At 35.6% G+C, this 17,061-nt stretch overlaps 1 protein-coding gene across 5 annotated transcripts in view; it reads right to left on the minus strand.

The window, feature by feature from the left end:
• The window catches only part of MON2 (MON2 homolog, regulator of endosome-to-Golgi trafficking), a 108,464-nt gene that overhangs the window by 75,439 nt on the left and 15,964 nt on the right, over positions 1 to 17,061 (minus strand). For 4 of the 5 annotated variants that reach the window (XM_065934726.1, XM_065934724.1, XM_065934723.1 and 1 more), the window contains 5 exons: positions 8,565 to 8,692; positions 7,271 to 7,402; positions 6,268 to 6,397; positions 4,318 to 4,415; positions 3,106 to 3,231 (listed from right to left, as the gene is read on the minus strand). In XM_065934726.1, coding sequence (XP_065790798.1) covers positions 3,106 to 3,231; positions 4,318 to 4,415; positions 6,268 to 6,397; positions 7,271 to 7,402; positions 8,565 to 8,692 — 614 coding nt within the window. The remainder of the gene's footprint in view (positions 1 to 3,105; positions 3,232 to 4,317; positions 4,416 to 6,267; positions 6,398 to 7,270; positions 7,403 to 8,564; positions 8,693 to 17,061) is intronic. The other variant, XM_065934728.1, reaches the window with a different exon arrangement.

A 17,061-nucleotide genomic window follows, 5' to 3' on the forward strand; every position in this document is an offset into this window, starting at 1 on the left:
AATGGAATGAAAACTGACCTTTTCCAGTCCTGTGGTCACTGCGAAATTCAGGGTTAAGCTCAACTTTGTCCCTGCTCTTATAGAGCTTATTTTCTAAAAGAGAAAGCAGATCCTTTCTTAGAGTCACTGCTCTAGAATATTCTTTTCCTATACTACCTATTTCTCTCAACTAACTACTCTTCATATTTCAGATAAAAGCTTCACAGCCTTCATTCATCACCAACTCTCCACTAGGTTTGGTACCTATGTTACTCATTTCACAGCACTTTTTATACCTTTCCCTCATTGCACTCATCACAGTTTATCATTCAGTAATGTTTCTTCCAATTAGACTGATAAGCACAATAAGGGCAAGAATTTTATCTATCTTATTTAAATACTGAATCCTTTGCACTGAACACATTCACCAGCAGACTGTAAAGTATTGGTAAATTCTGACTGGATGAGTGAATAATGAGTGAATGAAAACAAGTATTTACCTCTTGAAGAAAACTTCATAGGAGCATTTTTTAAATTTATTTTTAATTGGAGGGTAACTGCTTTACAATATAGTGTTGGTTTCCGCCATATATCAACATGAGTCGCCATAGGTATACCTATGCCCCCTCGCTCTGGAACCTCCCTCCCACCTCCCCCACCTCATCCCGCCCTCTAGGTCGTCAGAGAGCACTGCATTTGAGCTTCTTGCTTCAAACAGCAAATTCCCACTGGCTCTCTATTTTACATATGGTATTGTACGTTTCCATGCTACTCTCTCAATTCGTTCCACCCTCTCTTTCCCCACTTGGTCCACAAGTCTTTTCTCTCATCTCTGCGTTTCCACTGCTGCTGTGCAAATAAGTTCATCAGTACCATCTTTCTAGATTCCATCTAGGTTTCTTTCATGTCTTAGCTATTGTAAATACTGCTGCAATGAACACTGGGGTACATGTGTTTTTTCAATTAGTTTTCTCAGGGCATATGCTCAGTAGTGGGATTGTTAGGTCATATGGTAGCTTTATTCCTAGTTTTTTAAGGGATCTGTAGGAGTAAACTGATACTTTTGAACTGTGGTGTTGGAGAATACTCTTGAGAATCCCTTGCACTGCAAGGAGATCCAACCAGTCCATCCTAAAGGAGATCAGTCCTGGGTGTTTATTGGAAGGACTGATGCTGAAGGTGAAACTCCAGTACTTTGGCCACCTCATGTGAAGAGTTGACTCGTTGGAAAAGACCCTGATGCTGGGAGGGCTTGGGGGCAGGAGGAGAAGGGGACAACAGAGGATGAGATGGCTGGATGGCATCACCGACTCCATGGACATGAGTTTGAGTAAACTCCGGTAGTTGGTGATGGACAGGGAGGCCTGGCGTGCTGCAATTCATGGGGTCACAAAGAGTCGGACACGACTGAGTGACAGAACTGAACTGAACTGAGAAGTAAACTTTAGGATCTTACACAAGGTAATTCTTTTTTCTCCTCTGGATTATAGCAAGAAGAATAACGTAGAATAGATTTATTTTAGGCACAATAAATCTGAAACCATTTTTTCAAACTTTTCCCTACAAAATTAGAAAATGTAATTCAAATGACAGAAAATTCTAATTCAAATTCATTTACCAATTCACTCACTCATTTATTCAAATATTTATCAAATACCTGCCATATGCCGGGCACTATTATAGGCAACTGTACAACACTGAACTAAGTCCCTGCCTCATAGAACTTACTTTTTTATGAGGGGAAAAAATAGACTAACTCATGTACAAACACATATGTCAGGAAGCAATCAGAAAAATGACAAGGAGTCAGAAAGACAAGGGTGCTGCCGGAAAAGAAGCTGCCATGTTGCACAGCGTGGTGGGGAAGGTTTGTCTGGTATGTTGACCACGGAGTTAAGTTCTCAGAAGAGGAAGAGAACAAGCTACATGGGAGAAAAGCATTCCAGGCCCAGGCAGCAGTAAGCACAAAGGCCTTCAAGCAGGAGTCCACGTGGGCCATTTAGGAACAAAAATGACAGTGAGGCTAAAGGATGAGGACACTCACAAACTATGAACCTTTAGACAAGTTAATTAACCCTCAAATTCTTAGCTTCCTCATGGGTAAAACAGGAATAATTGTTACTTCAGGTATTTGTGAAGATTAAAGGAATTGTAAGGAAGATTGTAATTGTAAGATTAAAGATTGTAAGGAATTTGGCAAAGTTTAGCACAGAGTAGGCAGTCAAAAGTCATAGCTGTTACAACTATCAGTTTATACAAGACTATGAATCAAGTTATACCTTAACTTCTCCTATGCTAATACAAGAAAGGGAGTCCTCAGTTAATATTGTCCAATACCACTGAAAGCACTGAAGAGTTATCTAATATGGACCAAAAACTATAAGCCATGTAGTAAAAATCTCAGTACTGACTCCTGGGCTAAAGGGTCTTCTACCGTGGTGGCACTTCATTCACTTGTGTTGTAGATAAGAGCAAAGATCAAATAGTTGATCTAGGGAGGGGCAGCATATTAGGGAAAGGAGCTGGAGTATAGTCAAAAGTTTTAAATTTTAGTTCAAGATCTGCAAATAACTAAAGAACCCCATGTAAATCACTGAATCACTTTTGGACTTTAGCTTCTTACAAGTAAAATGAAAAGTTTGAATTCTTTCTCACTTTTCCCCCATCAACTGTTTTGAAATATTCTTCACAGCACATTAAATTTATTAAATAAGCATTGATGACTTCTTTTTTCCATTTGAATTACGTGAAAGCACACAGCTGCATACAAACAAAAATTAGCAACAATTTTTAAGGCTTTTAAATATTATAAAAAGAGCTCACATCATAAACATTATAATATATATAATTATATATAATTATAAACATAAGAAAAGCTCCTTCATACACCCTTAGATTGGGAAATGCTTGACCAGACAGACTCTAGGGATTCCTTCTAACATTAAAATTTCAAAATGCTTGGGCACAACAAAAGTTAAGATAACAGTAGATTATTATGTCTAAAGTCTGAAGCTATAACTTTTTGCATCTTTTAATGTGAGGGAAAAATACATCTTGCTTTCTTGAAAACTATCTGTGAAAAAAAGGAAAGATTAATTTTGTTGCAAGATACCACAAATGGCTTACTTGTAAAAAGACTTGTGGAAAATCATTCAGGACTGATTCAAGTAATTCAAGGCCAAACGTTCGTGTCATTTCTGTCATACCTACTAGCCAGTAAGGGGCATCAGCATTAACCAACTGACAAAGGTCCTAGAAAATAAATCAAACAATAAATAAAAAATAAATATTTCACATGCTGGAATGCAATGTCCCTTTCAAAATTCATAGTTCATAAAAAATTCTTTGAAGTATCTCTTCTTATCAATAGGTTTTATTCCTTAGAAATTAAGTACTGATAATTCAAATTTTAATTAATTGTATAGTTGATTATGTAAGTAAACTTAATATACAGAGTAGAGACAAACACTTATTCTAACATTGTTTTAAAGACTCTTTAATCAAAATTAATAAATTTTAGTGCAAGTTAATCTTGTTTTATTCATGATAAGTAATGTAAAAATCAGGTATTTGTATATCATGTTATATCAGATAGAGCAGAATTTAAGTAAATACTTTAATTCTCCTATTAAAGGAAGTATTTTATATGACTAGTCATTCCTAATATAGCTAGTTCAGGATTTCACTCATTTTATTTCCTCACAGTGAAACATAATATTTTATCATGCTAATTAGGTATAGACGCTCTTTAACGTTTTAGACAGATATCACATGTTTTCGAAAAGTTCTTCACCACTTAGTTTTTACTAAAGACCTAGGTTAGCACCTGTTTTCTTTAATCAGGAGAAAATCTGAAGATTTTCAATTTTCTTTAAAAAAGGAAAAAAAGACAAAAATGAAAACCATGTTCCGTGTTTGTTTTGCAGGCAGCCCATAACAGAGGCGTCACGCACCCCAAGTAGCAAGACTGGTACCTTCAGGTTCTTTCTCTAGGAATTATACTCAGCATCTCTGCATCAAGCTGCCAAAGCTTTGAGCTGTGTGTGTGTTTGTGCTTTATCTTGATTTATTTTGTGCATTCGTTAGGTCATTGTGTCCTAAGGTAATTGCTTTTCCACTTGAGGGATTTTGAAGTTTCACAGAAATGTGCTACTGTCAGATACTGTGGAGGAAACTTGTACGACTTTTTTCTTTTAAAACCTATACTACTTTTTGACACTTTAAAATGACAATGAAAAAAAAAATACTTAAAAATTAAATCAGATACAAGATTCCAAAATCAACAATTCACACAAAAGTATACTCTATTATAAAAATTACCCTTATCAAAGCAACTACCTGGAAAAGCATGTAAGCATCTTTAGCACAAGGTCTGAGGGCGCTGACAGATCTTCTGTTGCTATTTCCCTGGACTAGTATTGGGGGGTCTGTAATGTCTGCAATCAAAATAAGAAGGGTTTTAGGATTTCATAGTGCTTTTAGTAAATCATATACACCATCTAAAAGGTATATTGAAAATTAGAATGTATTCACAGAATTATAAACTTTAAGTTCAGAACCATGCCTCCAAAACGGAAAGAAAAATTGGGAATTACATTTTGATACATTGTATCATAAAAAACCCACTCTTCACTTTCTCATATTCATTTTAATAAGCTTATTATCTTTGTCCATACATGTGATTTTCCTAGTACCCCTTTCTCTAGTCCTTTTATTTCATGGATTTGAAACCCATGTCATATTTGAATGTACCTTTAAATACCAAACATTTAAATATTTCCCACAGTTAATTCCTCTATAATCTCACCATCTTCAAGAGAATTAACTGCTTGATCTGCCATTAAGTACTATGTCAGTTGCAGGTATTGACCAGCCAAGAGTCACCTAGAATGGGGCTTCTCAATTTCTTTGAATACTAACAAGATACTATTCCCTGTAAGTTATGGCAGCCTGTTTCAAATAAATCTTGACTAATGACTACTTGAAAAGGAAGAGGTTCTAAATATTTTCTACCTTACTAGAAAGTATTAAGTGTGATATTAGACACACAACCAAAACTATCAATTTAGAAATCGTATTGAGATTATGGTATATAAGACATTGAAACTGGAGAACTGCTCTATTTTAACCTCTACGTCTAATTCCTTCATATTTCAAACTGTTAGAATTCCACCTGCATTTCCCCTGGGAAAAGTGAGACAAAAGTTAGTGGGAATATTTTAATAAACAAACAGATGAAAAATGCCTGAAACAGAATGTGAAAAATTTGACCAATGGTTAAATTCAGATAAAGTGAAGTAATTATTAGAGTAGGCAGAACTATCATTTACTAGTATTGCTATTTTTTTTTTTTTTACCAATATTACCAAAATAACACCAAATGATATGAAAGACTGTATAATATCAAGAGTTTAGGGGTGAAAAAATCTAAAAAAAAAATTTAATCTTTTGTTTCTTGACTCCATAAAACAGAGAGGCTGCTCTTGATTTATAGCACCTCATGATCTTTTCAACTAATAATGCAGAAAGTTTTTACTTTTCATCTAATAAGGATAGCAAATAAAAAAACTTAAAATTTATCAAATTATAAAAATTGTAACAGAAACAGAGTGTCTATAAACTCTGTGACAGGATATGTCTAAGTTTTTAGGAAATGTTTCAAATCATAAAGATGTTAAAAATTACAAATAAAAGGATTTGATGAAAATATGAAGAGTAGGCTTTATATTAATAAATATTCTTGATTAATACATATTAATAGGCAAAGACAAAAATTCACATGAGGGAAGCTCACTTTTGAGAATTTACTCCAAAGAAATAATTCAAACGGAAATACAAATGTAGGAAGACACTCAGAACAATACTGAACTACAGAACATAAGTAGTTCATGAAATTATAGAATAGCCACAAAATATAATGCAACCAGTTAAAATTTCAATTACAAAAGTTACAATGTAACACAAAATAATCAAATGTAATGTTTGGCTAAAAATACTTACAATGCAACACCTTGTGTAAAATGTGCTATTACCATCTTCAATACAAAATTCTGAATATATTAGAACTAAATACAGAAAACAGGGTTCACTTCTTAGGGTGACAAAACTGTGAGAGATTTATCTTTTGGTTTGCCATTATCAATAATAAAGGCGTTCAATATACTTCCTAAAGTATTCTAATTATTAGGCAGCCTAAGTTCATAGGGGAATGACTGACAATCATTAAATGAATAATCATGGACACCAGAGCCACCCACAGGCAAAAGGAAACAACTCTCATCACTTTACCCCTGTGTCTTTCATCTTCAGCAACCATCCTCTCAAAAACAACAGTGACAACTTGTCGCACTGTAGCAGCAGCTGTATTATTTGTAATGTTATCTTTTGTGAAGTGTAGTCGAAAACAAAGAACAATTGCCTAAAAAAACAAGTTTCATTTAGCATGAAATAAGTTGATGAATATGGTTATTATCTTTATCTGATGTAACTGCAAATAATTTATGTTTTGCTGTTTCAATCACCTATGCTAAAAGTCCCACTCTTTTATACAATAAAGCTACAAAAACCTCATTATTTTTAAAAAATTTAAACTCTCAGTGAATACAAAGACACATAAGATTAGCAAAGGTAATGTGAAATGCACCTTTTACCCTAAATAATAAACTATTAATTGAGGCTATTTTTATATTACTCTCTGTACTTTCTGTTCTTTAGAAATATTTCACAATTTTAAAAAAAATTTAAAGATGAAACAAATAATATAACAGTTGTTACGTGTTTCAAGGAGAGTGGGAATGAGAAAGAGCTCTCATACATGCAGCCTTATCTAGTGTTAATGCCAAAACGACATTTCTCCAGGTGCTTCAGGGACAGACTTAAGGTATCTGGCTTACATACATTTTACACGTGAAATTATTTTGAAAGGGGGAAACAGACAGCTGTCAGGAACACCCAAGGTAATTGTGGACAACACTGATACCTGGAAACGAATGCCGTTTTCCTTTCTTCTTTCTCTATTCCTTTTCTTCTGCTACCTTTCTTTTTCCATACTGTATTCATAACCAAGCCTGTCAGCTATCGCCAAGGGAGTCTGTTTAATCACCCTAACCTGATATCACCTCTAATCTGTGGAAAATAAGGCGCTGAAGGTTTTTAACATGCAATGTGCATTATCACAATAGTTACAGGAAAGTTGCCTTTAGTTCAAACAGCACTAGGCTTTCCTCTTTCGGTCAGCTTATCCAAATACTGTCCCAAAGCACTTAATGAACTTGGACAAACAGGTTCCTACCTTAGAGAGTGCCTCATCATGAACTACTGTATTGGTTGTTAAAAGAACAAGAACTGTTTGAAGCAGCTTAAGTTCTTCAAGACTATTTTCCATTAGCTGCCAAAGCATGTTAATTATATTTCCAGCTGCAGTCTGTAAAACAAGTATTTTAATTATTGTCAACAAATAAAATATAGGTATTTTGGGTCCCTAAGCAAGAAAAAGTATGCAAATATAACCTCACCTGGAGAGAATTTCTCGGATCACATTAACAAAAACCCATGTTTCTAAATCTATAGATCCAAACACATGTCTCTCAACTAATTCAAGAACTGCAACCAATTAATTTTCTTCTCAAAAAAAATGCTTTAAGATTTAAAATGTACCATTTGAATACAGGCAAACAGCAACATGCAGTTTCGAAATACCTTGCCAAAATCAAGGCTCATTTCTAAAATAATAGGGGTATATTTCATTTGGACACATGAATATAAACATATACAAATTATGAGTCTGTTACTGTTTCTTACATATTATTTCATTGACAAGGGGAAAACAAGTTAAAGAAAAAATACAACCGAACAACACATTTACGAACTCAATTAAATCTGATACTGTTTAGAATGTTATACCAAAGGCAAAATAATTTACCATTTCTATTAAAAAGTACCCTATGAAGTACAAAGTTAAGTAAACAAGCAGGATGCAGATTCATAATACAACGTTTTTCCTGTTTTACCATGATGAGGTTAGATATGACCACCCTTAACGAGAAACACTTCAGACAATCCAAGAAATAGTCATGATTTTCTCTTCTACCTTTAAAAAAGTAATTCATGAAGTCATGATATTCTTCATCACTGATACTGAAAATTTGCTTGGTTCTCAAAACTATTTATATTAATGAACTATGGTTGGCACTGGTGGTAAAGAATCCTCCTGCCAATGCAGGAGATGCAAGAGATGAGGGTTTGGGAATATCCCCTAGAGTAGAAAATGGCAACCCACTCAAGTATTCTTGCCTGGAAAATTCCATGGGCAGAGAAGCCTGGCGGGCTCCAGTCCATGGGGCCATGAGGAGTCGGGTACGACTAGGTAACCGAGCACATGTGACTTCTTAGACTACAGATGATTTGGCAACATTCGCCCCCTCTACAGAGTGCTGAATAAGGAGACAATTCAGTAACCTTTTAAAATGAAGCCATGTCCTTCAAGTACTGACCTATACTAAGTACCAGGTATGTTTTATTCTCTCCTTGAGAAAACTCCTGATCTGATTTGTAGGTGCACAGTTCAGACAAAATCTTCACATTACCTCAGACACCACTTCATGGGACATGAGCCTCTGAATGGCAGCCAAACACAGTTGAGTGATCTTTGGTTCCTTGGTTCCACAACCCATTAGAAAAGGCTGAACAACCTCTGAGCTGTTCTCCTTCAACGCTTTATTTAGAACACATATAAAATAAAAATTTAAACATAATTCATAAATAAGAACATTTTTACATAATTACAACCAGTAATGACAATCTTAATAAAAACCACTTAATGTAAAATAAGTATGAAAATAAAAATCAAGCAGTAAGAGTTAAACTACTGCAGACTCTGCATCTAAACGACCCTCCTTAGTACAGTTTCCCGTGCCTTTCTCCCGACACTGTCCTCTGGTTCTCCTCCGTCTTCTGGAAACTCTTTAAGGGCAACTTCTCAGTTCTATCTTGCCTCAGAGTAAGACTATTTCTTCAATAGTGTAGAAGGGAAAACAGGAATAAAAGCTCATATTCTAAAGCAGAGAAGTAATTAAAAATAGTATATACACCAACCCTACCACATTTCTGAATGAACATTCAGAACTCCCTAGAATTTTATACATGCCTTTAACTCACTGGCTCTAATTTCTTCTTCAAGAAGTAAAACCCATTAAAAACAATAACATTACAACTCTTATTACTGAAGTATTTCTTTAAATTAACTGGATGCACATGCTATAATTCCAAATCTTAAAATAACTCCTTCTACCAAGCCAATTATTTCAGAAGTTTTCAAACGGCAACAAAAATGTAAAAGATTAGAAAATGCACAAACTGAATTATACATAATTTAAATTTACAAAATGAAGTTAAATCAGTACACACATACTTAGGGGATGGTTACACAAAGATGAATAAGACACATTTCACATTTGTCATCCTCAGGGAATTTGAATAAATAACATAAAATTCCAAGTCATGAGAACATTAAACTTAAATGTATGGTATTATTTTCAAATGTATTGCATCCATCAATTATTTTAATAGGTTAAAATCTGTGTAAAGTCACACAAACTTGAGTTTTAACATGTTTTTCAAAAGAAATTGTGGGAAAGTCACCCATAGTCACCTTTAAAAGTGTAAAGCTAGTGTTAACATTAATTTTATCACTTAAAGTCCCTTCTTTCTTCTCCCAAAGCTTCTTTATGGTATGGCAAATAAAAGACTACTATTCCCTACAGCATGCTTTGTAAAATCCCTCAGTATGCCAGCATAAATCCCAGATGCTGCTGCTGCTGCTAAGTTGCTTCAGTCGTGTCTGACTCTGTGTGACCCCACAGACGGCAGCCCACCAGGCTCTCCCGTCCCTGAGATTCCCCAGGCAAGAACACTGGAGTGGGTTGCCATTTCCTTCTCCAATGCATGAAAGTGAAAAGTGAAAGTGAAGTCACTCAGTTGTGTCTGACTCTTCGTGACCCCATGGACTGCAGCCCACTAGGCTCCTCCGTCCATGGGATTTGCCAGGCAAGAGGACTGGAGTGGGGTGCCACTGCATCACAGCTAAGAGAGGGCAAATATGACTGGCAATGAATAGTGTTTCCAAAAAACAGCTCCCTTGCCTTATTTCCTTGCTTTCTTGTGCATCAAGGTTCTGCTTCAAAACCAGAGACATAAAATTTCCATAACAATGTCACAAAACATTTATATAAGTGATTAAAAGATGACAATAAAGCTCAAAAATTACTATTCTGAAGCAGTAAATATCCTGCTATATTCAATTTTGCCAAAATCACTGAAGTCTGATGCCCACCCCTAACTCTGCAGAATGTTCCAAATTATTAAATCTTGTTCAGGCAAATGTAAGTTTTCAATACAAGTAAGTTGCACTTAAAATTTTTACGACATTAACATGTGTTTCTCATTTGAGTATCATAATACTCACGCAGAGTTTATAGGGCATGATCTGAACCCAGTGACACAATAAGTAGGTGGCAAAACCAGAATCCAAAAATATGTCTTCTAATTCCTGGTTCACTACTCTTTCCACAACATTATGCTGCCACTTTTTTAAGGCAAACAGCATATGATGCAAATGGAAATTAAAGGAGTTAAAAGTGTCTAAAAGGAACCAATGAAACATTTCAAAGCTGTCTGCCTGAAGTCATCAGAAGAAGGAAGGAAAGGGATTCTGTCTCCATAGAAGGAAACACGGCGTACTTCTACAGTCTCTGATGACAGTTATTTTAAGACACATGTATACCACCAGAGAGAAAATCAGTGCCAGTTACCTATGCTAATTAAACAATGACACAATACTTTCTAATCACTTACAACTTTTCCTCATAATTTCAGCCTTTAGGCCAAGAAGGCCATTGTTATTTCTCATCTTTTTGGCGACAGTCCTCCTAACAGGTGTAAGGTGATACCCTCATTTGCCTTTGATTTGCATAGCACTAATGATTAATGACGTTGAGCATCTTTTCATGTACCTGTTGGCCACCTGTATGTATTCTTTGGAAAAAATGTCTATTTAGAACTTCTGTCCATTTTTTAATTGGATTGTTTGCAATGCCTCATTGCTTGAGAGCACTTCACTACTGTCTCTGAGATATTTGTCTAAGCTAGTGACACCCATTCTGCATGCTTTGATGCTGGTGTTTTTTGATCTTACCATAAGATGTTAACAGGAAGTTTCTGCACAACAAAGGTAACATTTCAAATAACAATGAAACTTACATGACATCAACAATGCATGCAACTCAACTGATGTGATAGTATGAACAACTATGAACAAGTTCATAGGTGCACTGAAAAAGACAACTACAAAAGTATCTGGCCCACAGTGATTCTAAAATACTATTAGCTGTAAAATGCATGTTAATTTGGGGAATATTAACAAGTGAAAAAACTGTCTTATCTTAGAATGAATAAAATAAGGTGAATTACACGTTCAGTCACAGCTATTCAGATCGATCAAGCTGAGTTAAAATTAATGTAGTAATAAAAATAATTTTTAACTGTATTTTAATGTAACTCAAAGGTATCCATCCTTCCTACTTTTTTTTTTCCCAGTTTATGTGAGAATATAATGGTTAAAGGAAATTTCTGTGTTATCCAAAACAGATGATCAACAACAATCAAAAAAGAAAACCTACTGATCTATTCTGTTTTTTGAAGCATAATGTGAAAAACAGAAACATATCTACCAGATCTAGATCACAATGAAGATAAAGATCATTTTTTAAAAGTTGCTAATTATTTCTCTTCTTCTAAATGTCATAATGATCCTAAGAATCAGAAATTAATCCTACTCTTCTAACTGAGCAATTGCTATTTTTTCTTTATAAACAGTAATTTTAATTACATGCATCTTAAGGGTGTCTTCACATAAAAACCTTCCTATAGGTTTAGAGTTAAGCGATCACATTGAGGAAAAGGCTGTGCAAAAATATAAAACAACATGTATGTTACTTTAACCATTTTTTTAAAAATCCAGGGGGAAAAAAGAGGAAAAGGTCAATGCTTTATAATCAAAACCTGTGGCGGGGGGGGGGGGGGGAAGAAGGGAAAAAAAGAAAAAGTTTAGTATCTATATAAGTCCCTTCAGAAGCACAACTCCTCTAATAGACTGAAACTCTGTGTTTGATTATCTTATTTCCAAATTGTGTAACTGTAAGATCAAATGATGCACTTTCACACACCTGGAAGAGATCCAGCAGGCCCCCATATCCTAGGGGCTTCCTTGCTCTGAGCAGTTTCACTGCAAAACTGCAGGTTTTATCCTGGAAGAAAAGAATTAAACTAGGGTACCCCACTATGAGTCACACTAACAGGGGTTAATAAAAGGTTTTTAAATTTTTAACAGTCACTAAATGACAAACTATAGCTCTTGTGAAAGAAATAAAATGTGATGGAGACATGACTTCTATTCTCAAAACCTTTAAAATCTAGTTATGGGAAAAACTGATACTTCAAACACTAAAAAAAGTTTAATGGTTCAAAATATCTGAAAATATTTTAAATGATTCAACATGAGGACAAATAAAATTATGAACAGTGTCATCGTAAAGTACATTACAGGTAAAGGAAGGATTATTCAACAAATGATGTTGCTATAATCAGTAATTCAGCAAAAGAAAAAACACCTAGGTCCTCGTGTAACCCTCTATTATTAAGAAAAATATCAAACCGCAGAAAAACAAGAAGAAAGTAAAAGTGACTATCAACTACATGGAAGGAGAAGGACTACTTAAATACAGAGCAACAAATCAGAAAAGTTAGATTATGGAAAATAAAAAGCATCTAGATGAAAAATTACAGAGACGGCAATGGCACCCCACTCCAGTACTCTTGCCTGGAAAATCCCATGGACGGAGGAGCCTGGTAGGCTTCAGTCCACGGAGTCGCTAAGAGTCAGACACGACTGAGCGACTTCACTTTCATGCATTAGAGAAGGAAATGGCAACCCACTCCAATGTTCTTGCCTGGAGAATCCCAGGGACGGGGGAGCCTGGTGGGCTGCTGTCTATGGGGTCACACAGAGTCAGACACGACTGAAGAGACTTAGCAGCAGCAGCAGATAAAAAATTAAGAGGTAAATAATGCAGATAATATGATATAAACATGACAAGTTAATATTTTGCTATATAAATAGCTCAAACACTTGAAAAGACAAAAATTTTAAAAAAAAACTAAAATGAAAAAGTAATTTAATATATTAGAGAAAAATGTTCAACATTAAAAAGAAATGTCAATTAAAATGAGAAGTTACTTGCTTGTTCAAGGACTGAAAAGATTTTTTAAAATAATAATCTTACGAGGATGCTATAAAAATACATTCACATGTAGTTGGTAAAGGTATAAACTTATCTTTTTAGAAAGCGGTGATGAAAAATTTCAAGAACAGGTTCATATCCTTTAATAATTTCATTCCTAGAAATGTGATATAATTCTAAATACTGAAACATACCTAAATTACAATCACTTGCTGAAATATTTTGGAACAATTTCATAAATTAGACAATATGGTATCAAAAAAAGTATGATGTAATAAAGGCAGGATAAAAATTAAATTTTGTGTTTTTTAAAAAGGGGGGAAAAGAATAAAGAAAGACACATTATGTGGCAGAGAATGCTGTCCGATCCATTAGGCCAATCTGTTAGCAAGCAGTGAAGTACAGCCCCTGCACCTCCCATCCTGGGTTAGAGGAGCAGTCTACCGACAGGCCCCTTCCACACTGATGCCAGACTGAAAGAAGCCTCTCACATGCAGTCAGAGCGGTGCACAGAGTACAAGAGCACTCATATCAAAGTGTCACCTCCCTAATTCAAGCGCTTTCCATCAAGTTGCTCAGGAAGTCACACAATGGCAGGAGTTGGACAGGTACCCAAACAGACCAAACTGTTTCATACCTCATGCATTTAAGTAACTTCCCTTACTTATTACTCCGACACCTTATCTGCCTGGCTAACTCCTTTCCAAGCATCAAGACTCAGCTTCATAGTCCCGGGTTGGATCAGGAATCTTCCTGATATTCTTATAACAAGCCCATCTATACTTCCACCTGACACTTACCATATAAGCCTCAGAATTTTCTGTTTAGAATCTGTCTCTTTCATTACTCTGTTAACTGGCTGACAAGATCTAAATATGACAAAATTCATGTACTCAGTCATAACACGTAAAGTTAAAGAGAGGTCGAAAATATACTAGTGGCAACACTCAAAGAGTCTTACTTGAATTTTGGAGTAGCCTACATTTAAGGCGAGCTTACTATTTCCCATGTAATGTGCTATCTAGCAGCAATGTAAGGAAGAATAAGATATTGATCCTGACCTCAAGAAGTATGTCTTGGGGAAGGGAAAATTTCTGACAAAGAGCTCCAAAAAGTAAATGGAGGAGCAGGTAAGCTAAACAGAATGAATGGCACAAACATATTTTTCAAATATATTTCTTGCATTAACACACATAATTGCAGGTGAATTATATTACCCATCTTTATATCTCCACCAGTGATTCTTACATAATTCTTTATTAAGAATATGTTATATGGGATATTCTATGGATGTTTGTAAAGTATCACAGGTATGTGGACTGATAAAAGAGAATATACTGAATAAAATCAGCAGATAAATAACACTTTAATGTCAAAAAAAACTTCCAAAGTATATTTACTCATTGCTACTGAAATTAGAGAACTTTTAGCAATAAGACTATATAGATATGAAAAGAATGAAGAAAATTGTGAGGACACAAGAACACAAATCATACATAATGATTACGTAAAAATTTTCTATATATACTGACAGTAGTTGAAAGCGGTGTTAGGTGGATACAACTGTTACAGTTTTGAGTCAGGGGTTAAATATACAATTTTAAAAGATTTCACAACTTCATTGATTTCCTTATTTCCAATATTTATTCAAATAGCAGATTCTGTTTATATAATTTCTGTGTAACACGAATCTTCTCAGTCAAGTTCAAGTATATTTGTTGTAAACTAGGATAATGAAAACAATTTATAATATATGATAGTCAAGCGTAAGATGAAGGCATTTGGCCTTGTAAATGAAAAGCTTCATGCTGCTATCTCGCACTTGCAGTTTTAAAGGAAAAGGCAATGTTGAGATAATGATCTGTATGTGCATTGATGCTGACATTACCTGGCATAGCATTCCACTTATGTCAGCATTCATGACAGCAGTGAAAACAAAGAAAAATAAACATTAAAGGAGGATGCTTAAAAGAAGTGGGGATGTAAAGCAAAGATTTATTCTACAATGTAAATAACCTTCCCTTGGAAAATAAATCTAAGAAAACTCAAGTTGGTTAAAAATCTATGCTAACTACTATTTCCTCTGACAAGGGACCCTAACTAAGGATTCTGATTTTTATAGCAACCTTTCTTATTTTCTGAATATTTCCCATATCATTTGAGACTCTTCAGTTGTTTGATATCTTTAACATCTGTTACAGCACAAAAGTGGTAACCTACAGTCTTTAGAGAAGTAAACACTTCTCAGGAAATAAAAAAGTTACCAAAAAAATTTTCTCAATATTAACTATACCCTGAGTTAAGTACTTGAGAAATGACATACTAATTTAAACTCTTCCCTTTTTCTTTGGAGCCCATGATTTTTCAAGATGACAGTGGTCTAAAATCATAAATTTTTACTAGTCAATCACTGCTGTAAATACTTGGCTAAAACACTAGGAAAAAGTTTAAATGCTAATATACCTCCTCAAGTACATGGTTCTGGATACTATGGAAATTAAAGCAAGAATTATTAATTGTATGTGCATAAGGATTTGTTCTAACCTGACTTTAATAAAGCTAACTGAATTAAAATGAAATTAACAGTCCACTTAAGTATTAAACTCATACTGAGAAAAAAATTTTTTTAATTGTCCTTAGTATGAATTAGACATTTTATGTGGTACAGAACTCTGTAACAGACAGTGATCCTCTGAAGAAAACAGTCTCTTTAAACAAATCGTCCATCAACTACAGACTCAATGAAAATTTCTGTTACTGAAGAATAATTAAGGACTTACCATAATATCAGCAATGACAGAAACAAAAGCAAATATTTGCAATGACACGCTAGTATAATTGGCCTATGACATCTCCAACTTAAAGACACCCACGTCCATAGTAAAGCATTTCCTCACGGTAGCTAACCCGCCCAGCATGCGTCCCCGAGCCCGCGTGCCCATCCTCCGTCCAAGCGCACACGCCTCTGCCTGCGCCGGCCACTCACTGCTCCCCTCTGCGCAGGACCACGCGGAGCAGCACTCAGCGCTGCGAGCATCATCATGAAACCCTTTGGTGTCCCGTCAGAATGGTCACAATCAGAGGAGCTGTGAGAGGCAGGTGCCACTCGGCAGGGCCAACCCTAAGGTGGCAAATGAAACCCACTCTCATCTGTCACCCTGAAACTGGCCCCAAACATCCTCACTTCATTTTGGAACATTCTTTAAAATTCCACCCTTTAGGAACTTACTGGTGTCCTTCTTTAAAAAATGCAGAGACACTTAAATTGGTTCTTCACTATTTGGACTTTGCGTAAACCAATTTAATAGGGCTGCTCTTCTCCTGTGACTAGCTGAGAACAGCAGCACGGGTGGGACTGGAAACCACGCGAAGGATCAGTGAAGCAAGCCGCGGGGAAGCACCAGCCCTCGGGGGAGAGAGCTCGAGCGACCGCACAGCGCCCTGGCGGCAGAAGAACGGGCTCTCAACAGCCGGGAAGCGAATCTGATTCCATCACTTACCATGCGGCCGCAGGCCACTAAACCTCTCTGCATCTCAATGTGCTCTGCTAGTGAAAAAGAATACTTCCCCACAAGGCTGTCCTATGCAACATCAAGTGGCACGAAGACCTCACATGTAACACAGTCTCAAAAATGCCAGTTTCCTTCTTTTGCATGTTCATTATTGAGGCAAGAACCGAAAGGCATGAAGCAGAGGAGGAGGTGGACTGAGTATCCAAAGGGTGCCAGAGAGAAACTTTTGAAAATTCCTCCCTCTAAACTAGATCAATCAAAAAACGTTAAATCTC

This window comes from Muntiacus reevesi, chromosome 4 (assembly GCF_963930625.1).
Source record: "Muntiacus reevesi chromosome 4, mMunRee1.1, whole genome shotgun sequence".
Classification (NCBI taxonomy): domain Eukaryota; kingdom Metazoa; phylum Chordata; class Mammalia; order Artiodactyla; family Cervidae; genus Muntiacus; species Muntiacus reevesi.